This window comes from Antennarius striatus, chromosome 12, assembly GCF_040054535.1.
Source record: "Antennarius striatus isolate MH-2024 chromosome 12, ASM4005453v1, whole genome shotgun sequence".
In the NCBI taxonomy this organism is placed as follows: Eukaryota; Metazoa; Chordata; class Actinopteri; order Lophiiformes; family Antennariidae; genus Antennarius; species Antennarius striatus.
Window position 1 is genome coordinate 731,182 of NC_090787.1, and position 27,869 is coordinate 759,050.

Here is a 27,869-nt window from a genome sequence, read left to right on the forward strand (position 1 = left end):
GTTCACAGAGCAGAGACATATGTGTTGTACGTACGTTTCTAGACGTGTTCAAGATTAATTCAGAGTAATTAATTTCCTGAACCTGCTGATAGACTCTAATGCCTGCACTGGATTTGGATCCAGGTCACAGAGGGTCCAGTCATTGTTATAGCCTCAAACACGGTTACAGAATCTACTATAAGATCCACTAATAACCTGTTCAGCCATGAGAAAAGCTGAGGTGCAAATGTCTCTTAAAAAAGGGGCAGATGAAACAGTTGCACCGCCAAGCCCCATTATACCACCGAAGCGGTCCAAAGCAAACATTGAGCAAGTTGTCCCAGAACCTCGAGGACCCGACCGTCCCAGCCCAACTCCACCAGTTTTCACACGCAAAATGAGGAACGCCGCCGTGGGGACGGGATGCGACATCCGTCTGAAGGTAACTGTGGCGGGGGATCCCCAGCCGTCTCTGTACTGGTACCACAACGATGACCTCCTCAACATGGAGAACCAGGAGTACGGAGGGCTTTGGATTAGGGATTGCAAACCCAGCGATGCTGGGCTATACACCTGCATCGCCAACAATCACCTGGGGGAGGCCAGGAGCAGCGCTGTGCTCGCCGTCTTGGACCTGGGTGAAGGTAATGTCGATGAATCCATCTGAAACGTGTCTCGTCAAGCATGAAATTCTTTCAACATTGTCTGACGCATTAAACATGTTGTCTTAATAAAGTGCGTAACAAGTAGGGTTAAATCGCTTTGACTACAAAACCTGTCTGGGAAACCCTGTTTTAACAGTTAATATAGCATCTTAATCCATCAAATATTCTCATGTTCCATTCTTTAAAAAATTAACGATATCATTGTTTACTACAATTACCTATTGCATCAGATTCTATGAAAATTACCCAGCATGCTACAGTTGTTAAAAAAGTCCAGCTCCCCTCTTAAAGAGCAACAACCAATTAGAAACGATCACGTCAGCTTCAGGTGTTGTTTCCAGGTCCATTTAGGTGTAAAACTGCTGAATATCTCAACCAGAATTACATAATTATAATTTCATTTATATAAATATTTCATCCATTCATTGTGAAGTTCTTGATGCTGCTATCAACTATTTAATTCCTGCATATACAAAAAGCACATCTGTAAATCTCCGCGGTGCACTGGCGTCGTGCCCGGAGTGTCCCCCGCCTCACGCCCTATGCCGCCGAGATAGGCTCCGGCTCCCTGTGACCCGCTGAGGCGGATACAGCGGTGGTGATCTGAAGATGACTGAAGATGACATCTGTAAATCTGTTTCCCAAAGTGTTTGAAAAATGGGAATAAAATCCACAAGCTGTGCAATGAACTGGTTGAAAGCCATCAGTGTCAGCTACACTCATAGAATTTGAGAGACTATTAGAGACAAGACTGAAAGTAAAGGTACCATATGTTCTTCAGGGTACTTGGATATTCAGTCCATTCTCCTATTTTCCATGTAACATGTTTTTCTTTCTGGAGTGACAGACGTTAGTCTTCTATTGGTGACAAAGTGTAGTCTGAGTTTATCTACCATACAAACCTACAAGGAATGTGTGCATAGTTGTTGTGTTTTTTGTACTAATGAGGAATTGTGTATTGTTGTTTTCTGAGCTCAGCATAAGAACATTAGAGGATTTCCATTACGCATGCAGAAAAAAAAAATCCATTCAGTCTCAGTGTATTGCAGCTTGATTTCTCAATGTCAATCTACGGATGCTTAAAAGTATCCCCTCTGTGTCATCTTGTGATCTACGTTCACCTCACTAGAGATTTTTTACCACTACAAGTGCTTTAACATCTTGAAAAATGTTCCTTTCATACATCAGCTCAAGCACTGTCATCGTTTTGCATTGTTAGGCCTGAGCCTACTGGAAACTCATTCTTTAATTTGGGATCACTTTCACCTCCAAACCAGGAGGGTAAATGTAAGCATTTTCATGGGGGGATATGTCAAGACTGATCCGGGGTGACTGCTCTTCAATCAGTGAGTCGTGGCTTCTGTAACGATAGCATTCTCTGATGGTGCAGAATAAAGGACAGGCTGCTTACATAACACGTTTCGTTGCGCAAGCTGAAAATCGGGTACTAAAAAGGACGGCAATGTCTGCAGCCTGAACAAGTGATGACTAGGATTCCTCTCAGCGTGGGCAGCAGGATTTACAGTGTATTAAATTTCCTTTACTATGTAGAGATTGGATGGGCAGACATAGACCAACATTAAAGACGCCCAATCAAACGGCTCTGACTAGCTTACTAGAAAAGATGCTGACGACACAACAGTGTGATCCTTGAAAATTGTGGTGGAGTTGATAGGCAGGTTGTGTGACATGAGTGTTAACCAGGTCCTAGTGGAATGGTGGTGGGTCTTGTTCATTAGTTACAAACTCAACTTTTCCTTTTAAGGCTTCAAACTAAACATCTTTCCTTGACTCTACATTTTAACCTTCATTATGATTCACCATGAGCGTATACTCTACAGCTGTCCCATCACTCAATGATACTGCCCGAACCTTTCCTCCCTCTCTCTCTCTTTGAAAATGTCTCTCTGGACCCCCGCCCCCCCTCCGTCCACCAACTCTCCCAAGTTATTTATACAGTGGAATGTGCCAGGCCTCAGATTTTTGTGATACTAGCAGGCCAACATCTCTCCTGTTTCAGAGGAAGACATCACTGCTAACTTTAGCCCCCTTTAGACTTTTTGTTTTCTCTTCACAGATCAGGCCAAGGGCCGATTTTATATCCAGAACATGTAGTAAATAAGAACGCCTGCCATATGGTGTGATTTCAGACATCTTTCATCTTTGTAACCCAGCATGTCCTCTATATCTGTCATCTTTTAGTTATTCATTCACTGGAAACATTTCAAGACAGATGGCAATACAAGTTATTTGAATCTGTTGCACAGGTGCATACTTAAAAGAATTAGATTATCAAAATTGACATTGGAGAGCATTGCATGAGGTTGTTATGTGAAATTATTATTATGCGTAGCCGATATTTACATGCAGCGGTTCCTCTACTTACGAATGTCTCTACATACAAAATTTTCTACTTACGAAACGCCTCAACAGGAAAATGTACCTCTAGTTATGAAAGAAATTTTGGGGTTTGGTTGATATTCTTTGTTTTTTACGTTATGCACAATTCTCATTTATTGTGTAATAATCTAGTTGTAACATGTATCTGTTCCAATTAGTGATGGACAGCTCAGTATCTGACAGTCTGTGATTGGCTTTAATTTGTAACGTTGCCTTTTCAAAGTGAATACTGGAAACTTTAGATGTCACTATTGAGTGTGAACATGGCCCCTTTCCAGGGTGTTTGGAAAGTTCACCACTGAGCATGAATGTGAGCGAACAGGTGGAGCTGCAGTTACACTGTGGAAACCCCCTACGTCGCCATGTTGCTTTAATAAATAGAATCAATAATTCATCAACAGACAAACGTCGTTCATTACAGGTTAAGACCTCCTGAGGGTTTCTTATGGAGTTTAGAGCATAATTCTGGGATTTGAGTCATTGTTAAAGCGACACCCCCTCTCTGAAGGGCAGAGACTAGTCAGACCACAAGTCTGATTTTATCAAGGATATAAATATATATTTTCGAAGTTTCTTCAGAAAGTTTGAATTTTTTTTTTCTGTAATAGCTAGTAATCTATAGGTGAAAAGTTACTTTAAGTCACTCGTCACGCTTATAATGTGTAGACATTATCTATTTATCCATCCATCCATCCATCCATCCATCCATCCATCCATCCATCCATCCATCCATCTATACTTACCTACTGTACTTATTTATGGTGACTTTAGGGTAGAAGAACAACATGTAAGGAAAATAATTTGCAGACGTAAAATCAAAAATGAAAGTCAAACCTAAAATCAGCCAAGATGTTCCTTTGAGTTGGAAAATAATTCTCTGTAATTTCACCACAACCATCAGTTCCTTTAACAGCTTATGTGGTTCATCTGTTAGTGGAAAAGGTTGGAGTAGAGAAGCTTTAGAAAACAAGTAATCCAAGTATGAAAACAAACAAACAAACAAACAAACAAACAAGAAAACAAACAAACAAACAAACAAAAACCCTGAAAAGGTCAACATAAATTGTCGCTGCCTAGGAAACGAAGGCAACCTCAAGGTCACGCATTAAATTTGGTCTACGCCAAATTCGATAATTAGCTGTTTGGTGAATAACATTATACACACAACACTACTGAGGCTGGAGCCAACATGTTGACTTTGAATTATCATTGATGTAACTCTGGGGTGTATTTATAGATCTCTTTTTCTCATGCTCATTAAATCTCTTTACGTGTGTGATGTGCATTAAAACATTATTCCTGAGCGTCACTATTTCTGTCTAGTGATTTATACTCGGTGTTGAAATGATTTGCAGGAGCACCGATTCGTTTTTCACTCCCTGAGGGGAAATAATTCTGAGATACGGAGTCATTCAAAGTGTATGATGAGATAACAACAATCACGGCAAATGTATTCAAAAATGTGCTGCAATTGACATTACTATGCACAAAAAATGTGGTGGCTGTTGGAGGAGCGCATCAGTGACTGCTACTACTGAATCCATCACAGCCCTTGGAAACAGGACTGCTTACAGTCAGTCTAAGCAGCCAGTAACACATTTACAGAGAGATGCAGAGGAGCAGGAGGACCCTTTAGCGGTTGCAGTGATTCTCCCTCTCCCTGCCGACAATTATTCCAGCTGAAGAGTAAGACACAGGCACATGGGGAGGGAGGAAGAAGTGAAAAATGTCAACCAGCACCGTAGAACGCTGATATGAGGAGGGCTGGATCACTCCCACTGGTTTTTCTGCCTATCGGTGTGCTCAGCCTGTTGGGTGGAACGCAGCGGGGGAAGATGCTCACAGTGTCGCTCGCTATTGTGTGGACAGTGGGGCTACCTCAGACTGGATGAGATGCATTCATCAGACATTTGCAGCTGCAGATGGAGGTCTATGCTGTCCAAGAATGGATTCTGTCAGAATAAGTGCTGAGACTTAGAGGTGCAACTTGTTATTATACAATGGACTAAAGTGCCTTCTCCATTCTTTTCTCTTTGCATTAGATTGAAGAAGCTTTTATGGCATCTGAGCAGGTTTACAGTGAATAACAAGATTAGTCTCACATCCAGTACTTTGCGGATGTTTTTAGAGAATGTTGTGATGTAGGCGTGTAGTTATGGCTCGGAACCCCCAGTGCATCTCGGGGAATACCCATGGCTGAATGTAAGCTGAGACAAAAAATACCTGTCGAGGACGCACCAACAGTGGCCATGAAAAAAATCCAGACCAAAGAAAAATATCAGGCAAGTGCTATATTGTGTTATCTCTGGTCCTCTTATGTTCAGTATATACTGAATGTTGAACATGCAAGAATGTAAAATGGTCTTTGAACAATATTGACAGGAGTGATGACGTGTTACTACCGGTTGCTGTGGATTCTTTGACTGTTAAATGCAGTGACCAATGAAGAATTTAAAAGGAAATAAGTTCAGCGATGTGCTTAGGTGGAAAACTGCCCCGGAACTGGGATCAATCAAGATTTGAGTTCACCTCAGTGAACTGCAGAATGCTTTCAGAGTCAAACTAAAATGATAATGGTTTTCTATCTGATATAATTTTGTCACAAGGATGGGCTCCTTTATTGTGGGCTGTTCTTTATACCTAGCGTTAGCATATATTTAATGGTTGAAAGCAAAAGTAAATGTATTCACAGAAGAAGGCACTGAGACAGCACTCAGCTGAAATCTAATTTTGCAAGATGTAACCTGACCGTTGTGGATTTTCTGCAAACTCCCAGTGACAGTTTTATGAACCGCACTTTACTGGGACTGTAGTGGGATGTGTCATTATAGCCTTGAGTTAATTAAGCTGTCTGGTTCCTTACTTGTTCACACCTGAAACGAAAGTGGAAGTCCAACAAATTCGACCCAGACAATGCCAAAAGCCAATCAGATTCTTACATTTAATGTCCAGGGGGGTGTCCAGACTTTTGAAGGTTTCGTGTCAGTGATTTATTTCTGCGTCACTTGCGTCATATTCATTTAGCTGAAGCTTTTATTGAAGCTGTTCTGCATCCAAAGCAACATACTGTAAGTTAATGATAAAGGCTTGAAAATAAGTCCTATTAATAACAGCACAGCAGTGTGGGAACAATCACACATGACATAAATGTTCCACACTTGCTCAGACCGCAAAATAAATTAATATCCACAAAAGATTTGAACAGTGGCTGCCCCAGGAATCCAGGAATAATTTCACACTGACAGTAAACTCACTGGAGGTCTGGATAAGGATGTTCAACCATCTTGTAGATGGGGAGACATTTCTGTGAATAACTGAAAGACTGCATCATGTTTAAAGTCAGAGTGGACATTGTGGTCACATTTCATAGAAATCTACCCACTGGTTGTGAGGCTTTTTCACTAAATACAAATGTCAAACTCATGAAGGCATTAGAGGAAACGTCAAATAGAGTAAGGTCGATCAACAAAGTCAGCTGGATTGATCAAGGTGATTGTTTTGATGGTTTTTATAATGGTTGTTGAGATATTTTAGCCTGTACTAAAGAGGTCTATGACTGATATTATTTGAATCTCACTGTCAAGGCTGAAAGCTGGCATTTATTTAATTTAACACCTTGTTGTTTGCAGCCTTCTTAATTGAACTTGGTTCTTTCGTGCAGCATGTGCAGAATCACCTTCAGCGTTATCCTCTCATGCTGCTGTGTCTCATTTACCTTATCTTGGAATTTTCAGCAGATGGTTGAGCAATTCTCCCTAAATAAGGTAAATACATCAGAAACCACAGATGCTGTTCCATTTGTTGCTTTTGTGTTTTATTTTACTTTTCTCATTTGCACACTTTGATATTGTCTGTCACCTTTGGTCACATTTTCTTCAATTTTGAAGACCTCCGAATATTTATTTTCAGAATTTATCAGGGTATGTCGAAGCTTATAAACACTAACAAGACTTACAGATTTTCAAACAAATTGGAATATCTTTTGAATCATGTATAGAAATAGCGTTTCTTCAATCAATATTTCATAACTATTTTTAGATATAATTACTACAAGTACATTTATTACATATTTTGATATACAGTAGTATTAGAATATTGTTGTTGGAGAAAATAAACCACTGCGTGAGGCAGATTCGTGGTTGCATTTAGTTCACAGTCATTAATAAAACATCTACTTTAGTATTAGATAATTGTGTGCTCATCATAGAAAAGATCCAAGAGCTTTTATTTTGAAATCTGCAATGTAGTCATATGATATAAATACTGCATGAATAGGCAGTCTGTTATGAAGACCTTAAGTAACATTGTGAGTCTGACAAACACATACATGCAAAATGCTGACAAATCACCGGTTTTTCCTTGTTAAGTGAAGAATAACTGGAAATATCCCACACTGCTCCTCTACAGCAAAGGAGTCCTAGATGGCCTCTGTTTTCTATAGAAGTAATTCCACCTACAGTTAAACAAACACCTCATGAAAGCTGCTGGGATACCAATGACTCAATACTGCTTCTATTTTGAGGTCTATCAGTGAATGTTTTTTCTGTCTGAAAAATCCTACAGATGGTACAACTGGAACAAATGTCAAGGTTTAAAATGAGTAAAATGGAAAGTTCATTATTATTATTAATATTATTATTATTATTATTATTATTAATATTAAGGGCCCTCTCTCACCTGGAGACACCTGGGAGCACTGTGAGAATCATGTTTTTTGATTTCTCCAGTGCCTTCAACACGATACAACCAGCACTTCTGAGGGCAGTTGAGGAGAAACATCAACTTGAAGATTACTGGGTTGGACCATCACCTCTCAGACCGGATGTTGGACTATCTCAACAACCGCACACAGTTTGTGGACCCGGGACTGTGTAGTGGACATAGTTGTTTGCAGCACAGGGGCCCCACAGGGAACGGTCCTGGCCCCATTCCACTTCCCTTGTCCTACAACTCTCCCACCTGTCACCTGCAGAGGTTCTCTGACAACTCTGTGATCTTCTGCCTGAAAGTTGACCAGGGACTCCTGGAGACCTTCCACGGAGTGCCCTGCTGGGGGAGCAGCATGCAGGACGAGGTTGGACAAGCTGACTGAAAACACCAGCTCGGTCCTAGGATGCCACTTGACTCAGTGGAGGGGAGGGAGAGAGGAGGACAATGGCTAAGCTGTCATCCGTGATGGAGAATGACTCCCACACCCCTTAGGGTACTTTAACAGCACTGGAGATCATCTTCAGCAATAGTCTACTTCACCCAGTGTGTGTGAAGGAACGCTATCACAGGCCCTTCCTTCCTGTGGCTGTTGGACTTTACAACTAGAAAGGTTCCCAGTAGACCACTCACAGACACAAGTCAAACTGTCAGCGCAAATATGTATCACCAGTTTCATTTGTAAATTGTTCATTTCTAATTATGTACATCTTTGCTCATCATTTATGTTATTACTTGTATTATTTTATAATTTGTCTTACTTGTTGAGTCTATTCTTCCATTTCTCTGACTACCTCTGATACTGCTGCTGTAATAGCTGATATGTCCCCATTGTGGGACGAATAAAGGTATATCTTATCTCTTATAATATTATTATTATTATTGTGACCCGGCTCGCAGGCCACAACAAAAAATGGCAATCCACTCAAGTATGTGAGACAGATGAACACTTATTTAATCAAAGACTAAAAAATCTTAAATAAGCAAATTCTCGTCAGCATCAGGAGTGCAGCAGCCTCCAAGCTCCTGACCCTCCTGAAGCTGGTAGCTGCTCATCATCGCGTTGCTCAGGTGATGTTACATCAGCAGAGCTGGCCAGGTGCTTCCTGCTGCTCTAATTGCTTCTGCAGTCCAGACCTGGGAAAAGAGGCGTACAAACACAGGAAGAAAACAGCTCTGGCTGTAACAGTTATTTAAAATATAAAAGATGTAGGCTTAAAAAAGAGGACAAATAGATAATACATATTGCGTATTTGAGTCATATGTATTTCAGTCCTCCTTAATGTTAACTTGCTGATGAGATAATCGTGAAGGATAACAACTCAGCAATATTTCAGCTGCAGTCAGTTTATTACATAAAATTTAGCGGTGCTAATGAGAAGGAATTGCATCATGCAATTTAGTCTAAGCCATGGCAAGCATCATTTTTGATGAGTGAGGTCAATATAATTAATGTTGGCTATGAAATTCATTTCTATATCAGATTACTGTACATCTTATAATCTTATTCTTTGTGTTCTAATAATAGCTACACAAGTGACACGTGCTGCCTTCAGCACCAATTTACACCAAGTGTCATGAAAGAGTGAGATGACTGGGTTTATGCATGCTGGTTTCTATAGTAACAATTAGTTCTTCATCTTCTTTTGCTGTCATTATGCATGTTTTTTTCTGCTGGGTTTAAAGATAAAAGTAAAATGGCATAAGTACAATTTCAGCTAATATTACTTTTCTCAAACCATAATGGTTCAAATAAATTTTCTGAAAAAAAATATTTTTATTTTCTTTATTTTTCAGATTCCGAATCAACAGAGGATGAAGGTGAAGACCTATACGAGACCAAAGAAGATGATGGTGATGTTGAGGACCAGACAGTCCAAACAGGTAGCTGTCATTTAGAGCATGTCTGTCTTAATGTTTGTACTAGTTTTTATCAAAAACAAAATTAAAGAAATAAAAAGCAACACAATGAGAACTGCTTAGATCTTCACACAGGGGAGCTGGGGTTCAGCTACACTTACCCCTGCATGGATTTATTTTATTATTTTTTCTTTATTTCTTGCTCCACACAAGGATTGGAATAAGTTGAAAACAGCATTTATAACATAAAGCTCCAGAGATATTAGTAAACATTTGACCTGCAGACATACAGCACCATCCATACTGCAAAACCAAATCAATGACCTCAAAGTTACTAAAATAGTCTGGAAAAAGGAAGTGAACCTTGTAAAGGAAAGTTAATGGAATTTAGTCCACCACTGAGTGGGAGCACTTATAATTTACTTGTACTAGTTTTACAGTGTTTACATGTCTAAAAGTGTTAACTAGAGTACCTTCATTTTATTGTTTGGTAATCAATGCAACATACTTCTTCCATTTTCATTCAATGCAGAGTTGAACAGAGGGGCAGAGGATGACAACAGAATACACGGACATGAAGATCACTCTAACACAACCAGGCAAGAAACAGGCAAAGGCTAACACTTTTTTTTAAGACCTCGGTGTGCTGAATGTGTTATTGGGATCTAATTCCACACTAAAAAACAATATCAAATTTACCTTTTGATTGCAGTAGATTCTGCTTCAATTCATCCCCAAGACTCATTAAACGTCCCTCCACCTCACCAATGTCAAGTCGCTCTGGATCAACTACGCCAATCAACTTGCGAAAGAAAGCTGCTTTACCAACTGAATACCAAGACACAGTACCCGAGGAGTTTGAAGAGAAGGTTAAACAGCCGAAATCACAAAATAACACCCAGGACTCCGGGCCACAGACTCCGCAGAGTGAGTTCTCCCGGAAAGAATTTACTCCAAGACCATCCCCAAAGTTAACCAGAGCAAGCTCAAAGGTTTTTGAGAAGGTTCGTGGCTTAGAAGAGCGAAGACGAAGCCTTGATATTCCAGAAGGTTCCATCTCTGGAAGATCCTGGGCAGGGTTCAATCGTGCTGGATCTGTAGATTCAGATGATGGAGGAAGCAGGTTGGGCATTTCTAGAGAGAGTTCTCGGGAAGATTTGAGGGAGGCTTTGACAGAGGATGCTGCTGAAAGGAGATCCATGTTCAGACAGAGAGCTGCTTCCCTTGAAGACAAACCTCGCTACTCTCAAAAGGTTCAAGACATCGAAAACAAGTTCACAGAGGAGCTACAACGCATAAAGAGACTTGTTGGTAAACCTCATCTGAAGAAGTCATTTTCAACTGAACAGCTTACTCTGAAGGGCAAGCAACGCCAGCCTCTCAGGAAAATTGAGCCCATTCCCCCACAAGTCCTTCAAAAGCTCCAAGAAAGGGAACGAGCCCAGTGGGCGAAGGAACAGAAGGAGAGGGAATTAAGTCAGCAATCAATGCAGCAACAACAGCAAAAGCAAGAGCAGCAAAGAGCCCTACCCCAAAAGTCAACCAGCGCTGTTTCAACAGCTGTAACTGTTAGTAGATTTGGAGAGGTAGCAGGCACCCCCCAGTCCATGCAGTTATCCGACTTACCAGAACAACGATCCCTGAGAGAGTTAAGTAGAGTCAGTCCTGTGACGGAAATTGTTCAGAGGTCATCTTCGCCAGCATTATATAACCAACAAAAGGAAGAGTTGCCAAACAGAAATGTTGCTGAGATGACATTACGTAAGGTCGAGCGAAGGCCGCAAAGTCCACTTATACAAAGGGTTTCACGAGTTCAAGAATCGCAACACATCCAAGAATCTTGTTCGCATACATCGATTAAGGACGAGATATCTGGGAGACGGACACCAATAGAAATTGTAAGGCAAATTGACAAAAGACCTGAAAGTCCACTGGTACATAAAAGGGCTTTTATTGTGCATGATCTTCCTCCTCAACCCCCTCCAAAACCATTAAGGATGTCACCAGTCACTCCAACAGACGAGAAAATGGAAGTAGAGCCATCTAAGCAAGTCTTAAATTTAAGAATCCCCACAATTATCATTGAGGATGAAAAAATGGAGACAGATATTCCCGCAGAGACCCATGGCAAAGAGGGACAACAGCAGAAGACCAAGGGAAAGAAACGACGCTCTCGACCTATGTCTCCAGAATTGGGTCCGACTTTTTTTTTCATCTTTCTTTTATCATTCTGTAGCAGATGGCTTTCTTCTAAAATAAATATGGGCTTGTCCTCTGTTTACTTGTTCAGATTCTTCAGATGATTCTTATGTGTCTGCTGGAGAAGACCCAATGGAGGCCCCTGTATTTGAGTCTCCCCTACAGGACACTCTAGCATCTGCTGGGGCAGATGTACTACTTAAATGTATAATCGCTGGTACTCCCATCCCCGAAGGTAACAAGTTGTTATCATGTTCCACCAGCTCATATATTGATTATAACGGCAATTTCCAATTGTATATGAATGTATTCAATTCTTTAATTGTTTATCCTCTCTGTTGAAGTTACCTGGACAAAAGACAACACTGAAGTTATCCACCTCACAAATTACTTGGTCAAGGTGGAGGGTGAAAGACACAGTCTGCTAATTAAATCAAGTAAAATAAGTGATGGTGGAGAATACTGTGCGACTGCTGTCAATCAGGTGGGAAGAGCATCCAGCAGAGCAACTCTTATAGTCAAAGCTGGTAAGTCTGACTTTGTGATTATATGCATTTGTCATCAGTATAATGTCAAATGATTTGATTAGCGTTATTAGTAAATGGAAGTGTTACTAATTGTTTGATTATCCGAAATGTGTGTATATACTGAATAATCTTTTTTTTTTTAATTAAATGTGTGTTGTTTTGTGGTTTGTCTTCACTCAGTCATCTCATTCATACCTTAGTCATTAAGAAAAACAGGCAAAGTCACAACAATGTTTTTTTGTTTGAACAGCTCTTTAAAAAGACCCATCGCCTTCTTGTTTCAGCTCATTCCTCTCCAGCTTCCTTGTCATTATCTCTCTGAACAGAATGTCTGTGCCATATATTCCAGCTGAAAAACCTCACTTATAGTTACCATAGCAACTCAGAGGCAAAACTGAACCTATAATTTGCCCACTGAGGCTCACTGGCTCCACCCACTGTGAATCCAGTATTGTTTGGATGTCACATTTGACGTCTTAGATTCTAATAATATTCTCAGTGAGCTTGTTTGCCTTTTTTATTTCTTTATTTAATCCACTGACTCCTGCGCCTTCAATCCCAAAGGTTTACATAGACAAAATGGTAATTTACAGTATGTAATAAAATGCAACACGTATGTCTTTGCAGAGTCTGTACAGGAACCGAAGGGCAACCTAAGCGTGCCTATGGATATTAGCAGCCCAATTACATCTGATGAGGAGTATCTAAGTCCCCTGGAGGAAGGCATGGATTTTGGAGCGCCAGAACCGAGGAGTATCGACAAACGATTCAGGAAGCCCCCTGGTTTCCTGGTGAGACTGAACAGAGATACGGCCTGATTAGTTACATGAAAAGTTTCCCATTTCAACTATGATCTATGTCATTAGATGTTAATTATCCCATATGAACAACCATCTAAGAATTAGATCTAATAATAAGTGCATCTCTCACCAACATTACATCTCAAACAGGTAACCTTGAGTGATCAAGCTGTCATCGAAGGACAGGAAGTCACCATGTCCGTCCGAATAAGTGGACAACCCAAACCTATGCTCTACTGGTGGGTCCTCTCACTTCACACACTAATAAAGGCTTCACCTTTTCCACAATCTGTTAATGCGTTACTTCAGCGCTTGTTGTGGGGGATACTTCATAGCATCTTTCAAAGGAAGCGGACTCTTAATGTCGCTCAAAATGAAAAGAACAAAAAAACAAAAAACAATGCTGGACATTCTACAGGTTAAAGCGTCTAAACACACTTTCCTGTTTATGTGGCAACGTCGTCCTTTGTTCTTGTGAACATGAGCACTGTGTTTGATCTAGGATCAGTCCTAGAGATTCCATCTTGCTGCAGTAAACACTCACTAGAGCAGCATCTATGCCGATGAATTTGAAATACCTTTCACACTTCTCAGTGGTGTGACAAAGTATGCTAACAGTCTGGTGTCATGACTATTTTCTCTGTTTTGCATTAGCACCATGCTATTTTACTGATGCATGCACTGGGTCAGATGAAAACCTTTTTGCACTTTTCCCCCTACATTCTATATTAGTTTGATTTTCAAATAAATGATGGAATGCATTGACAGATTAACATTTCGATCCAAGCTTTCACAGAATTCATGGGATGCTATGTTAAATAATATCAGGTTTACCTGATATTATTTAACAGGTAAACCTGATATTAAAATGATTTTTTATTATTTTAAAACTCATCATTGTAGGAGATGAGTTTTTACCCCTGCCAGCATTGGCCACTGGAGTTAGTCATCAAGACTCTCCAGAGACTAGCAAAAAATAAAATGCTAAACATGTCACTGACAATCCTGGCGATTATAATAGATCCCACAGTCAGCCACTTTATACCACTAAGAATAACATTCAAAGTAGGTGCTTGTGCTCATATTTCATAAATCATAGTGGTGTGTGAGTATGTCATCTTTTATTTTTAAAACATGAACATTTGCACTGTTAATTCTACTCTTTTCTAGGCTGAGGGACAGAGTTACGGTGAAAACAGGTCCACGTCATATTGTTCGTGAGACAGAAGAGGGCACTTTTGAAATGACCATAAAGTCGGCAGTCAGATCAGACTCTGGGATTTACACCTGTAAGATCATTAATGAGTATGGGATGCAGCAGTGTGAAGGGAAGCTGGAGGTCAAAGGTAGGCTTCTTTTCAAATGCCCAGTGTTTGTTTTTACTTTTTAGGTTGAGCAAATCAAAATTCCTCTCTTTTTAGAACTATGTTCTTAACCAACCATTTTTTTAACAGACTAGTCTTGCCAATAGTTTACTGAAAAGTCAGCATATTGATTGAAGTCCAACTCAAAGAAGCTTTATTTATGACCTGTGATAAGTATCTGTTAGCAGCACTCTAAAATGTGTTTTATTAATACCAGGACTGCCAGTCCAGCCTGGTTTGGCTGTCATCCGTCCAGTCAGGGATCTAACAGCCAAGGCTGGCGAGACGGTCATGTTTGAGTGCCACGTCATCGGCCCGAAGGACACCGACGTGGACTGGCTTGCTGATGGAAAGCTGATCCAACCGGCTTTGCTCAACTGTAAAATGCACTTTGATGGAAGAAAATGTCGACTGCTGCTCAACTCTGTACACGAGGATGACAGCGGGACATATATGTGCAAGCTCAGCACAGCTAAAGGTGTGATTCAAGACTAAACGTCACAATATGTAGAGTAAAATTACAACTTATTTATCACCTGTCTGCTGCTGCTGATTCTTTTGCGCTACAGAGGAAGTGACTTCATGTGGAAAACTGAAAGTAATCCCGTCATCTGAGCCTTTCTTCACGCGCAAGCTGGATGTCCTGGAAGTAATTGAAGGACGAAATGCTCGATTCGACTGCAAAGTTAGTGGGACACCATCCCCCAAAGTCATCTGGAGTCACTTTGGTAGGACACTACACAGATGCTGATTTTTACACAATACTTGCCACTCGTGCATCATAATTACCTGTTTATTAATGCTTCTAGAATTTAGAACTTGTTTTTGCACCATATCACAGTTAACTTTAACATCCACACCTTTGCTTTTCTGTACATAATTGTCTTGTCTTCTTCTTGATTTTGACTTTTGATCCCATGATGATAAATGTGGGTGCTTCTCTGTTTTAGATCATCCACTTACAGAAAGTGAAGACATACGTATTCTCCAGGAGGGTGGGCGCCACTCTCTCGTCATTTCTCATGTCACCAATGATGATGAGGGTTTTTATACAGTCACAGCCCGTAACAGTCTAGGTGAGGCAGAGAGCTCCGCCGAACTCTACATACAAGAACCTCGGCCAGCCATTTCCTCACAGATGTAAGAGTGTGTCATTGATTACATAATAGGCTGTTGGTTGTCCATGTTTACGGACTGATGATGGATTCAAGCCTCTCATTTTTTATGCGCTAACTGGCATTTATTCCCTTCCCTTCAGGGCTAAACTGGAGAAGATGCCATCGATCCCAGAGGAGCCAGAGGTCCCAGAGAATGAAATAGAGCGTTTCACGATGCCCGACTTCATCAAACCCCTTTATGACCTGGATGTAATTGATGGAAAGGAAGCTGTTCTCAAATGTAAAGTGGCTGGTTTGCCATACCCCACAATCATCTGGTGTCACAATGGCAAAAGGATCGAGAGCACAGAGGACAGAAAAATGACCCAGTGTAAGTCGAGTCAGAAAATTTACATTTAGTATCTGTACTTCATCAAGGGAGGAAGTCAGCGATTACAAACCAACAGATTGACTACAATTGACTGAATCTTTGTCTCCTCAAAGAAACTCCAATGCAGGCTCACTGGAAGCCAACCCCAATGTTAGTTTGAATTCAGTAAAGTAATGCACTTATTAAATAAAACCAAAGTGATGCCTCTTGTGTCTAATAGATTGTTGCACATCTTTAGCAGTGAGCTGCTGTTCGCTTCAGGGAATGGCCAGCTTGGTAACCGTGTGGTTTCATGGTGGGTCCACAGAGTACCCGGTTCTCTAGGGTGGATGAACTATGGACCTCTAGGCATGCTGTTAACAGGCCAGATAGAAAGCTTTGGCTGATCTTATGTGGCCCTATGTTTGCTATAACTGGACACTAACAGTTAGCATTAAGGCTTTTTAAAGAACTTAATCATTTGCTAAGTTATTATACTGGTGGAATTTATTTTAGTCAGTCAGTCATCTTCAGATCACCACCACTATATCCGCTGCAGCGGGTCACGGGGAGCCGGAGCCTATCTCGGCGGCATAGGGCGTGAGGCGGGGGACACTCCGGGCACGACGCCAGTGCACCGCGGAGCCACACACAAAGACACACAACCATGCACACACACACTCATTCCTACGGGCAATTTGGAACGGACAATCAACCTGAAGCGCATGTTTCTGGAGGGGGGAGGAAGCCGGAGAACCCAGAGAGAACCCACACAGAGCGGGACTCCAACCCGGGTCCACCGTGCCACCCCATTTATTTCAATAAAAATAAATAATTTAAGTAAAGAATGAGGAATATATCAATTGTAGGTTGGAATCTGTCTCAAAACAAGTGGGAATATATTTACACTTTAAAGGGTCATGTGACATTGTGTTGTATATGATATTCAAACCTACATCAGTCCCCTAATTCTGATGAAACTTACTCAGGATCAATAGTTTCATTTATCCACACTTTCAAGATTCAAAAAGTGATAAAATATCCAGGATTCATACCATTTGTTTAATTCACAAAAAGATGTACGATATTTCTAGTATTGAACTCAGATGAACAATGGTAGCCCCATAGCCCTGTCTGTAACCAGTTCCTTTATGGCCTGGTTCAGGTTGAGGACAGATTATGGTCCTGGTAGGTGACAGGAAGTACATTCATTCATTGAATAACCAATTTACTGTCAATGCAAAATTGTGACAGTAATTTACCGTTTTTTACGTTGCATAAAGATGCTAACAGACATTTATACTAACCTGCTTTGTATCATCTCATCTCTGCTTCCCCCTGTAGTCCGTGACGTCCACAGCCTGGTGATCCGCTCTGTGTGCCATGCACACGGTGGCGTCTATAAGAGCGTCATCTCTAACAAAGTTGGCAAGGCTACCTGCTATGCTCACCTCTATGTCACAGGTGATTTCATTTCTCTTATGGCACGCGGCTTTGAAAAACAATAATTTACAAAAAAATGATGCGATTAGATAAATCCACTTTCAAATACTTGTACAACTAAACCCAGAGATACATCAGAGTAGAAAAATAGAATAAATAAAGACCATTGATTACTAGAAACATTTATGGAGTTGTTGTACCGTTGTCATTTTTTTCCAGATATCCTCCCTGACCCTCCTGATGGGACTCCAGTGATAGAATCCATCACTGGTAAAGCCATCACCTTAAGCTGGAAGAAACCAAGGAGACTGGACCCTTCCATTGGTATGTTACAATGATCTCATGACAATCATATTGATCTCAACGTGAACTCAGTAAATTCTGGTTTTATTTGAAAAGATTATTCTGCAAATGCATTTAACAAAATGAATTCTCACGTTAGATCCCAGCTCCCTCATGTATGCCATCCAACAGCAAGCCCTTGGCTCCATCCAGTGGACCATTATAGCCTCTGGCCTGAGGGAGACTACCTTTACTATCACCACCCTCTCCAAGGGTGTGCGCTATGCCTTCAGGGTCCTGACCATCACCTCTAAAGCCTTCAGCAAGCCCTCACCTACCACTGACCCTGTGCAGCTCCTAGACAGAGGTACATTCAGGCCTTTGGAACATTCATCCATCTTCTAGTGAGAGCTAAATGCTCACCATTGTTTGCATCAATTCTCTTCCAGGTTCCTATCTGCAGGAGGCTCCAGTCATTATTGATAAGCCAGACATTGTATATGTGATTGAAAACCAGTCAGTCTCAATTACGATCACTCTCAATCATGTCAATGCTGCTGTTATCTGGAAAAGGTATGGAAGTTTCATGTTAATACCTCTTGTTTTGGATTTTATTTCACACCCTAAACAGACTAGGAACCAGTCCTTGGTTAATATTAAGCATGAGCATGTGTGATGTGGAAATTACAAGCATTTTGGTCACACACTGTGATTTTACACTTCAGTCTCAAAGAAGTGAAAACTCCAGTAATAGTTTCAGAAATACGTGACACTGCAAGTGCTGCTGGAGTTTTCATGTCTTTTAGAACCTTTTCCCCTTCCCAAGCAATTTGGTAGTGAACGTGCAAGTAAACTACGGAAGACTTTGTGTCTTTTGAAAAAATTCTGAAATGAAATGCATATTCACAAATTATGGATGTTTTAATGAGGATCCACTGTTCTTCATTCTGTAATTTGTTATACCCTTCATTACAGGAGAGGTGCCATCCTGTCCAGCAAGCCAGGCCTGTATGAGATGTCAATGCCAGATGATGACCAGCACATGCTTAAACTGTGTAAAGTCAAGACTTCTGATGTTGGAGAAATGGTGTTTCTGGCCTCCAACAAATACGGCAATGACAGCTGTGCCTTCAGTGTAGAGATGGCAGGTAGGTGTTACATCTACCCACCTGCTGAGCTACCTTCATACCTATTACCTACCTATCTCACGTTGGTATTTTATAATTATCTCCAGCTCCACCAACATTCGAAACTATCATGGAGGATTTGGACGTTTGTGTTGGGGAGACACCTCGTTTTGCTGTGGTTGTGGAAGGCAAACCCATTCCTGATATCCTCTGGTTCAAGGTTTTTATCTTATTTAGCAGTCAAATGTAGTTTTTCAGGATATTTTTCTTCAGACAATCAGAAGTTCTCCATGTACAAGACTTTTAAAGAGAGTATTTACCAAGACAATTTTTTCTTATCAAGAAATTTTGGGAGAACTTGCCAAAACTTACTGTATTTGCTTTCAGAATGACATCCTTCTGTCAGAGAGCAGTCACTACACATTTGTGTATGATGATAATGAATGTTCCCTGGTGGTCCTGAACGCTCGGCCAGAGGACTCTGGAGTTTACACCTGTACTGCCAGGAATTTGGTGGGATCTGTGTCCTGTAAAGCAGAACTTACCATTCATGAGTGTGAGAGACCAATAAGAAGTCGTTAGACATGAACAGCTCAGTTTTCTTGGAATAATTTCTAAATTTCCCTTTAACTATCTAAAATTTGCTTATTTCCTCAGCTAAAAGTAAAGAGGATCCAATGGATGATGAGGAAACTATTCTCAGAAAAATGCGCAGACTAACTGACCACTATGACATCCACAAAGAAATTGGAAGGTGAGCCATTACCAAGTGAACATTTGTAATCCTTAATGGAGCTTATGGCTCTTTTGAGTAAAATCTATTTTCTTATTCAAAGTAAGGTTGAATTTTATGTCCTGAATTTATTCCTGCAGAGGTGCATTTTCTTATGTGAAACGTGTGACCCAGAAGATCGGCAAAAGGGAGTATGCTGCAAAATGTGTGTCCACACGGTCCAAGAAGAAAGCATCTGCTCTGAGAGAGATGAATATGCTTTCTAGGCTGGACCACGAGAGAGTGCTTTACTTTCACGATGCCTTTGAGAAAAAGAATGCAGTCATTATCATCACTGAAATGTATCCTTGTTATGCACTAGGTGGTGGATGCAATGTCACTTGAGGGTGATTTTCTATGATTTTCTTTTTCACTTTTTCTTACTTTCTTGTAAGTTATGTGTTATTATGAAAGGTTTAATGGCTAACATTTTGTGTTCAACTAATCTGAAGTCCCAGCCTTAATTAAGCTTTAAAGATGCCACGAGGAGCTGCTTGACAGATTTTCAAAGAAATCTACAATGATGGAGTCTGATGTGAGTCCTGTGTTTTCAAGCTTCACAGTTATTATTGTGCTTGAAACGTTACTGTAATGTATAGCTTATTAAGTAGGTATGTTTGTGTTTTGGTTTTCACCAGGTACGTTCATGTATTAGACAGCTGCTTGAAGGAGTGGACTATCTTCATCATCTAAACATCATTCATCTTGACATTAAGGTGGGACATTCATGCTAACATCTTTGCTTTCCTCTCAGGAACTATTTTATTTTTGTATATGTGGTGGTGGATATGATGCAGCATCAATGACTTTTCCTCTCCTCAGCCTGATAACATCCTAATGGCAGATCCCCATGGCGATCAGATCCGGATCTGTGACTTCGGCAATGCCGTAGAGTTCACACCTGATGAGGCTCAGTATTGCAAATATGGCACACCAGAATTTGTTTCACCAGAAATTGTCAATCAGACCCCTGTGTCCAAAGCCTCAGACATCTGGTAGCAATCTCTTCAAATCAACTATTGGTTTTTTTTGTTTTGGTTGTTTACATTTTTTGAGCTGCTGCTTTATTCTAATTTGATGTTTTATTTTCATAGGCCAGTTGGAGTTATTGCATATCTGTGGTGCGTAAAATATATATTTCGTTAGTAGATGTTTTCCAGATTGATGAACATTCTTAACTGTTAGCCTTTGAGAACGGTTAACAGGCTTCTCAAGTATTTCTCTCTATAATCAGTCTGACAGGAGTTTCTCCTTTTGCTGGAGAGAATGACCGCAGCTCAGTGCTGAACATCAGGAACTATAACGTGGCCTTCGAGGAAAGCATGTTTGCTGAGCTTTGCAAAGAGGCTAAAGGGTTCATCATCAAGCTGCTGGTAGCAGACAGGCTGTGAGTAATATCCCTGTATCTCCATCTTGATTAAACCAGAGTTTATGTTTTCAGTGCACATCTTTTGGTGTGTTTATGATTAATAGCAGAATTTTCTAAAACCTGCTGGCTAAATTTTCATGAAACTCCAGTCATGTTGTAGACACGCGTTTTTGCTCTTTGCTCTTTGAATGAGCAAAATTCAGTTGTGCTTTGACCCCCTCCTCTCTGGCTTGATGAAGCAGTGGTGGGCGAGTGTCGACAAAATTGTTAAACCTGAAAGTATAAATATGAACCAGTGGGTGCTGCACTCACATGCAGTGAACACTAAACATGTATGCATAGCTTTTCATACATGCATGACATTGGCAGACCACAGGAGAAAGATGTATGCAATGTAACCTACTGTATGTTACAGTAGTAACCACAATGAATCACAAGCACACACAGGGTCTTTGCAGAAATCATCACACACTTCCAGGGAGTCATAAGTGAAGGTTGTGTTTTCAGCCATGCACAACTACATGTTGATTTCACTGGAATACTCATAGAAAAACAGTTTATGCACACATATAGCAGAATTGCATCATAGACAGAATTCTGAGTGGAGGTTGGGGTTTGTGCTCTGCAAATTTAATGGGTTGCAGCAATCTTTGTTTAGACAATGAGTTTGTATTTAACACACATCAGTTAATTAAAATTATTTTTGAAAATATGTAAATGGTAACAGTATGGATGTGATGTGTGCTCTGTGTATCACAATTTTTAATATTGTATCAAATGTTTTCAATGCATTTTCAGAATTTTACTTATATTATTTACTATGTGACCTGGTATACATCAATACAAATTTATGCATAGTTATGCACTTGAAAAGCTTGCAGATAGTTATAAAATAATTATCCATGTCATAACTATCCATATCCATGTCATTAAAATCACAAGTTTCACCTCGACATTAGTATTTGTCTTTTGCCCACCACATGACAATATACAGTATATATATATATATATGTAAAGATTATATATATATAATATTTACATATCAGTTAAATATGTAAAGAAGATTTGTGTATTTAATATGGCAAAAACATTTGAAGATTGAAATATGCCACATTGTTTGTCTAGGAGACCAGATACTCGAGAATGTCTCCGACACCCCTGGTTCAAGGTAAGACTTGGCCAGTAGAATTTATGGAACAGTTTGTATCTGTTTTTGAAAATGCTACTCAGTTAAATTATACTTAACAAAAATGAGCATGGTCACATTCTAAATTTCCTTTTATAATTTTTAACATCTATTCATTATACAGACACTTAGCAAGGGGAAGGCCATCAGCACGGAAGCACTGAGAAAGTTTGTATCTCGCAGAAAATGGCAGGTGAGGGTTATTTGATTTTGATTCTAATTTTCTGTGGATCATTTTGTACAGAATGCCTCACATAGTTATGTGGGTGCATGCTTTTCACATATTTTTCTGTGTTGTATTTTCTCTTTTATAGCGTTCACTGATCAGTTACAAATCAAAAATGGTTATGAGGTCCATACCTGAGTTGTTAAATGATTCCTCTAGCCATACATCTATTGCCATTCCCAGGCACCTTAAAGAAGGTTCACCTTTACCATCATCATCCTCTGATTCTGATGAAGACATTGATGAACTGCCATTTATTCCAATGCCACTTAACATGGAATTCTCTGGATCAAGGATGTCCTTGAATGACATACAGACTAATGAGCAGGACTCTGGACAGCAGGATGGTAAAGGGTCTCCTGCTCCAAACCAGGAGGCAATGGAGTGTGATACTACACAAAATGATAAAGAAGGGGTTGAAGTAATGGGTAAAAGCCGCCAACGGAAAAGGTCATCACCGGACAATGACAGGGGTTCCTCAGATCAAGAATCACCTGCTGAATTACCGCAAAAGTCAGAGGTTGCAAGAAAACCACTTCGAAGGGGTTCAAGTATGGAGTCAGACCAACCAGAGGGCGGACGACGAAGAGGAGAGCTGAGACGTGGAGGTTCAGCTGACAGTGCATTGTTGCTTCGGATTACACCTGAAGAGGGAGATGGAGAAGGAAATCAAGAGGATGGCAGGAGAGTTCTAAAAAAAGCTGTGTCCATGGAACTACCAAGGAGGAGCACCAGCCCAGGAACTGCCAAGATGAGTCAAGAGGACTATGCTCTGAAGCTGGAGTTGATGAGACAGCGTCTGCTTCGGGGTGGTTCTGTGGACAATAAGATGAGCGGACTGAGAGGACCCCTGTTGGAAACCTTAGGAATGGGAGATGAAAAACGGGCAATACCATCAGATCGCTACTCTCGTTCTGCTCGTTTGGGCCCTCCTCCACTCACTAGAGCTGCATCCAGTGATTCCGCAAGAGACGAAGTTCCAAAGCCCAAAGTTTTGCGTAAAGCTGCTTCTTTCAGTCAGGGTGATTCAGAGCCCATAGCTTTACACCGTCGGTCAGGAGCTCCCTTGGAGATCCCCTTGGCACAGGTTGAGGAGAGAAGACTCAAGGAGGCTATATCTATGTCTGCACTGACTGAGCAAATCAAACTAGATTCACGTCCTGTAACTCCCAGGGAGCCTTCCCCAAAACCACCAGAATCTGCTGTCCAGGAAAGTCCAACTAAAACGGGGAGTGAGGAATCATTTATGGACAAAGAGATAAAGCCAGATGAGACTAGGAATGACAAGATGAATGGAGTGACTACAGATAATTTTGACGAGAGATCCAGTACAAGTGGTTTCTCAGAGAAAGACATGAGCGTATCAGAAGAACCAATGATTGAATCAGAGCTTATGGATCAAATAGTTCCTACACCGCCTAATGTGGTCCAAAGCTCTGCCTTAGATGAAGAAATGGAGGAAGACAGACCAAAAGAGGGAGACGAAAAAGAAGAGGTTATGAGGCAAGGAGAAGCAGTTGTTAATGCTGAACAAAACGTTAAAGACAAAGAAGAAGTCAAAAAAGTAGATGAGGATGGAAATGCGCCTTCTCGATCTTCTGATATGATCATAACGACAAGCTCCGTTATAATGAAACCAACAACAGAGTACTCCAATCCCCCAAATGTTGTGTCAACTTATGTCACACCCTCACTTCCTACTCGAGTTGTTCTCCCAGATGGAAGGACTTCAGCATATGCCAGTATCATGCAGACAATCATGGTCCCTTCAGTTCAACCTCTCAATCAGCAACAGTTAGACCCCTCCATAACCATAGTTGTTCCACCCACTTTGCCATCCTCCATCTCAACTGAAATATCTTTACCCACATCACCTGCTGGCATGTCCTCTGCTGTGCCTGGTCCACCAAAACCAATTGTCTTGTCAACCACTGAGCACCCCGCTGTGTACTCTAGGGTAGCTTCACCAGAAATGATATCTAAAGAACCTAGTCCACCAAAGACTCCCACACATTACTCTCAAGAGATCTCAGCAGGAGCGGACTTTGAGGACATTAGCTCTGAGGAAGTATTTGAAGCCCGCTTCAAAAAACGTGAGTCTTCCCTGTCTAGAAGTCTAAAGTTTCTGTCAAGGTCAAAAAATGAGGAAAAACCACAAGTGTTTCAATCAGATTCTCAAGAGTCAGGTGAAGAGGTATACAGACCTGGGCCAGTTGGTGCACCATTGGAATTAGCACAGAGAAGACTTGAAGAGAAATCAAAGTCAGTCCAGGATCTCCGTGAAGCTCAAAGGGACCAAGGCTTTATGAGAAGGCTCTCTATGCGCCTAAAGAGAACCCCATCTACTGAGCGCAAGATTGAAATGACCAAAGAAGATGATTCAGTTTCCTCAAGACGAAGGGTTTCATGGACTCTTGGCCGAAGGGGGTCACAGGATAAGAAGGAAGTAGAGATGACACGGATGGATGGTGAAATTGACACAATGGGGGAACAAGATGAAAAGGAGCAAAAGAAACCTAACGAATCACCAGTGTTGGCAATGCGTAGAAAGATAGAATCTACAGTGGCCGGTATCTCCACAAGAATTCGTAGTTACTCAGAGGAAAGGAGAGCATTGGAAGACAAAGAAAACAAGCGGACACCCATTCTCTCCATGCTCCGTCGTTCAACATCAGAGAGCCGTGCTATGAAGGTTCCAAGTGTTCCTCAGAACCAATTGGTGTCTCAGGCTAGTAATGGTGCTTCATCAGAGTCACTAGACTCCATGTCCAGCCTCAAGTCAGACACAGCAAAGGGTAGGAAGCAATCACTTATGCACCTTATTGAATGTGGTTATTGTGAATTATATTTTCTGAAATTTCTGATGATCATTGCAGTTGTTTGTTTTTCTTACTAAGGTTTGGAGGTTGAGCGTAGATCCCGCTGGGATCGATGGGGCCTGACCAGAGGGAAAAGGGACAAAACAGTATCACAACCTGACATACCAACAGCAATCTCCAGAGAAAATAGTTTCCTACGGTCACGCCAGTACTCCAAACTGGCATCTGGTAAAGAGTTCAAATGAAAAGACCATGATTTTCTCAGATTAAAGTAATACTGTAGTAAATGTTTCTGGGGTGATATTCAATCTTTTCCAATCATGTCTCCCTGTTGAAAATAACTCAACTGTCAATTAACTTGTCTTGGTGAAATGAGTCATGAATGAATGAACATCTAAACCTGGCCCTCCTTTATACCTAATAATTTTGCAGCTACCAGGTAATCAGGGGATATGAGAGTGTCGGTGACATAGCAGTTGATTCTTTTAGTTTCCCATCTTTATGTTGAGTGAACAGGCTTTTGGCTTTGCCTTCGTATGTAACATGTGGCCATATGAAAAAACGCAAATAACTAAATGTCAGTTAATGGTCAGAGACTTCTAAAGTAATACATGAGAAAGTTCCTTAAACAAAATAAATGATCGTAATAGATAACCAGTGACGGGAAATCCAGGATTAATGTTGAATAAGATTGAGGGGTTTTTTTTACATTTAGTCTCCAGAAGTACATTACCAGGATACATGATGTAGCTTAAAATAACTCACCTGACTCAGTATCCTGTCTTTGATCCGCCCAGCCATCAAAATTGTTTGTTTTTTCTTGTACTATCTCCTGACCTCCTCTTATGTTGCTGACATACTAGTATAGCCACTCACTGTCCCTGCCTACAACTAAAATGCAATGGACTGCACAAATAATAAGCTTTCAAGTTGCTGTTCAGATAGAAGTACCATGATTCCATTTGACCAATATTCAGTTTAGGTATAATATCGCCAAATCTATTTCCCAGATTTCCCTCCAGTATTCCACATCAAGCTGCGGGATCATGTCCTGCTGGAGGGAGATCCAGTCACGCTCAGCTGCCTGCCCGCAGGCAGCCCCCACCCACACGTCAAATGGATAAAAGGTAAATAATTATAGTAGTGATCAGTATTACTGAACTGATGGCCTCACAGTTTTTCAGGGTGCTGATTGCAATAATTGCAATAATTATGATGCAATGAAAACATATATTACATATTGTCAATAGTACACCGACACATTCTTTCCAAAAAATGTCCAGTGTTTATGTTTTTGTGTTGTGTTGGATGTCTAGATGAGACTGCCAAAGAGTCAACAGGTGTCAGGGAAGGGAGAGACCGCCTCTCATCATTGTATCCTCAGGATGACTTTCTTGTTATCTACTGACTGATAACTTTGGGGTGCAAGAATAGAGGGGGGAAATGGCTTTGGATTCGAGAGACATAGTCAATTCAGTCCTGTTCGGTCAGGCTCCCCACTTTCCCACTACCCCGTGCAGAGCAGTGAGCTCCCTCAAGATGTTATCCATTTGGTAGTTATTACCACAGTCTTTGTACCCACCTGGCCTATCTCACCTAACAAGGCGATCAGCCTTTGGACTTCTTGATCTACTGATGTGATTCCAATTTTTTGATACACCAGGGAAATGCTGGTGCAGAAGCCACGCTGTCATTAATCCAAACAGATAAAGATATTCAATATCCTCCACGGAAAGAATCACCAGGCACATGGCTTTCCACATCTCCCAAGAGTCCTATATGTAGCCAGCAACAGATGTCCCATCAGGACAGATAGGTTCTCCCAGACCAGCATTCCTTGTCGAAATGATTTTATCAGTTGACTTGAGTTCCCATCTTTTCAATTCCATAATTGGTCCAGATGGTTTTGAAAAGACAGTGCAGAAGGGAGTTCTCCAGATAAGACAAAAGAAGAATGAGAGTTAGGGAAAAAACAGGAGACATAGAGGAATGTGTCTGCGCTTGTTGAAAGTTGGAAGAGATGCGGGTCTGATCATTTCTTACAGAAATGTTTTAATCGTACCGATGATTTCCCTGAGAATTTCTTTATCTTTATTTTTCCTCATAAATAATAATGAGTGTACAGTAATCGTGAATTTGAATTATCAGAACCATTTCCTTGTATGTATGTATGTTTGCTCAGATAAGAGGCCGTTGGAGATTGATGCCAGAATGAACATGATCGCCTGCCCCGATGGTCGACAGCTGCTGATGATTATGCAGACCACCAAAAAGGACGCAGGGGTCTATGAGTGTGTTGCTACAAACCCTCTGGCCTCTGTGTCCAGCTCTTGCACAATATCCCTCGCTCGTAAGTACTGAGAAATACATCAGCTGAATGTAAGAATCTAACACTTGGTGTAAATTGTATGAATAAATATATAAGTCATATGGATTCATCACAGGTCTGCCCAATCGACCTGGGACCCCTGAAATACCTCAGAAGTACAACAACACAGCCTTGGTACTGTGGAGACCCTCGGACACCATGGCCCCATGCACATACTCCTTGGAAAGGAGAACAGAGGGTTGGTATTTACTAATACAGACGCTCCTCTACTTACGTTCATTCGTTTTACTTTTTTTTTTTTTCGGTTTTACGTTTGAACTGACTGCAAAATAATTTTGTAAAAAAATG

General features: G+C 40.8%; 1 protein-coding gene across 1 annotated transcript in view; it reads left to right on the top strand.

Moving 5' to 3' along the window:
- The window catches only part of spegb (striated muscle enriched protein kinase b), a 34,758-nt gene continuing 6,889 nt past the window's right edge, over nucleotides 1–27,869 (top strand). Inside the window, exons 1-34 of the mRNA XM_068330162.1 lie at nucleotides 1–623; nucleotides 9,549–9,635; nucleotides 10,144–10,210; nucleotides 10,324–11,807; nucleotides 11,902–12,045; nucleotides 12,155–12,337; nucleotides 12,965–13,128; nucleotides 13,288–13,376; nucleotides 14,308–14,483; nucleotides 14,719–14,979; nucleotides 15,071–15,229; nucleotides 15,452–15,641; nucleotides 15,760–15,989; nucleotides 17,313–17,432; nucleotides 17,631–17,735; nucleotides 17,854–18,060; nucleotides 18,143–18,266; nucleotides 18,669–18,841; nucleotides 18,928–19,040; nucleotides 19,208–19,376; nucleotides 19,478–19,574; nucleotides 19,694–19,894; nucleotides 20,070–20,127; nucleotides 20,231–20,308; nucleotides 20,415–20,587; nucleotides 20,687–20,713; nucleotides 20,827–20,979; nucleotides 22,087–22,129; nucleotides 22,272–22,340; nucleotides 22,462–25,168; nucleotides 25,271–25,420; nucleotides 26,203–26,319; nucleotides 27,375–27,542; nucleotides 27,637–27,759. Coding sequence (XP_068186263.1) covers nucleotides 206–623; nucleotides 9,549–9,635; nucleotides 10,144–10,210; nucleotides 10,324–11,807; nucleotides 11,902–12,045; nucleotides 12,155–12,337; nucleotides 12,965–13,128; nucleotides 13,288–13,376; nucleotides 14,308–14,483; nucleotides 14,719–14,979; nucleotides 15,071–15,229; nucleotides 15,452–15,641; nucleotides 15,760–15,989; nucleotides 17,313–17,432; nucleotides 17,631–17,735; nucleotides 17,854–18,060; nucleotides 18,143–18,266; nucleotides 18,669–18,841; nucleotides 18,928–19,040; nucleotides 19,208–19,376; nucleotides 19,478–19,574; nucleotides 19,694–19,894; nucleotides 20,070–20,127; nucleotides 20,231–20,308; nucleotides 20,415–20,587; nucleotides 20,687–20,713; nucleotides 20,827–20,979; nucleotides 22,087–22,129; nucleotides 22,272–22,340; nucleotides 22,462–25,168; nucleotides 25,271–25,420; nucleotides 26,203–26,319; nucleotides 27,375–27,542; nucleotides 27,637–27,759 — 8,827 coding nt within the window. The 5' untranslated portion in view covers nucleotides 1–205. The remainder of the gene's footprint in view (nucleotides 624–9,548; nucleotides 9,636–10,143; nucleotides 10,211–10,323; nucleotides 11,808–11,901; nucleotides 12,046–12,154; nucleotides 12,338–12,964; nucleotides 13,129–13,287; nucleotides 13,377–14,307; nucleotides 14,484–14,718; nucleotides 14,980–15,070; nucleotides 15,230–15,451; nucleotides 15,642–15,759; nucleotides 15,990–17,312; nucleotides 17,433–17,630; nucleotides 17,736–17,853; nucleotides 18,061–18,142; nucleotides 18,267–18,668; nucleotides 18,842–18,927; nucleotides 19,041–19,207; nucleotides 19,377–19,477; nucleotides 19,575–19,693; nucleotides 19,895–20,069; nucleotides 20,128–20,230; nucleotides 20,309–20,414; nucleotides 20,588–20,686; nucleotides 20,714–20,826; nucleotides 20,980–22,086; nucleotides 22,130–22,271; nucleotides 22,341–22,461; nucleotides 25,169–25,270; nucleotides 25,421–26,202; nucleotides 26,320–27,374; nucleotides 27,543–27,636; nucleotides 27,760–27,869) is intronic.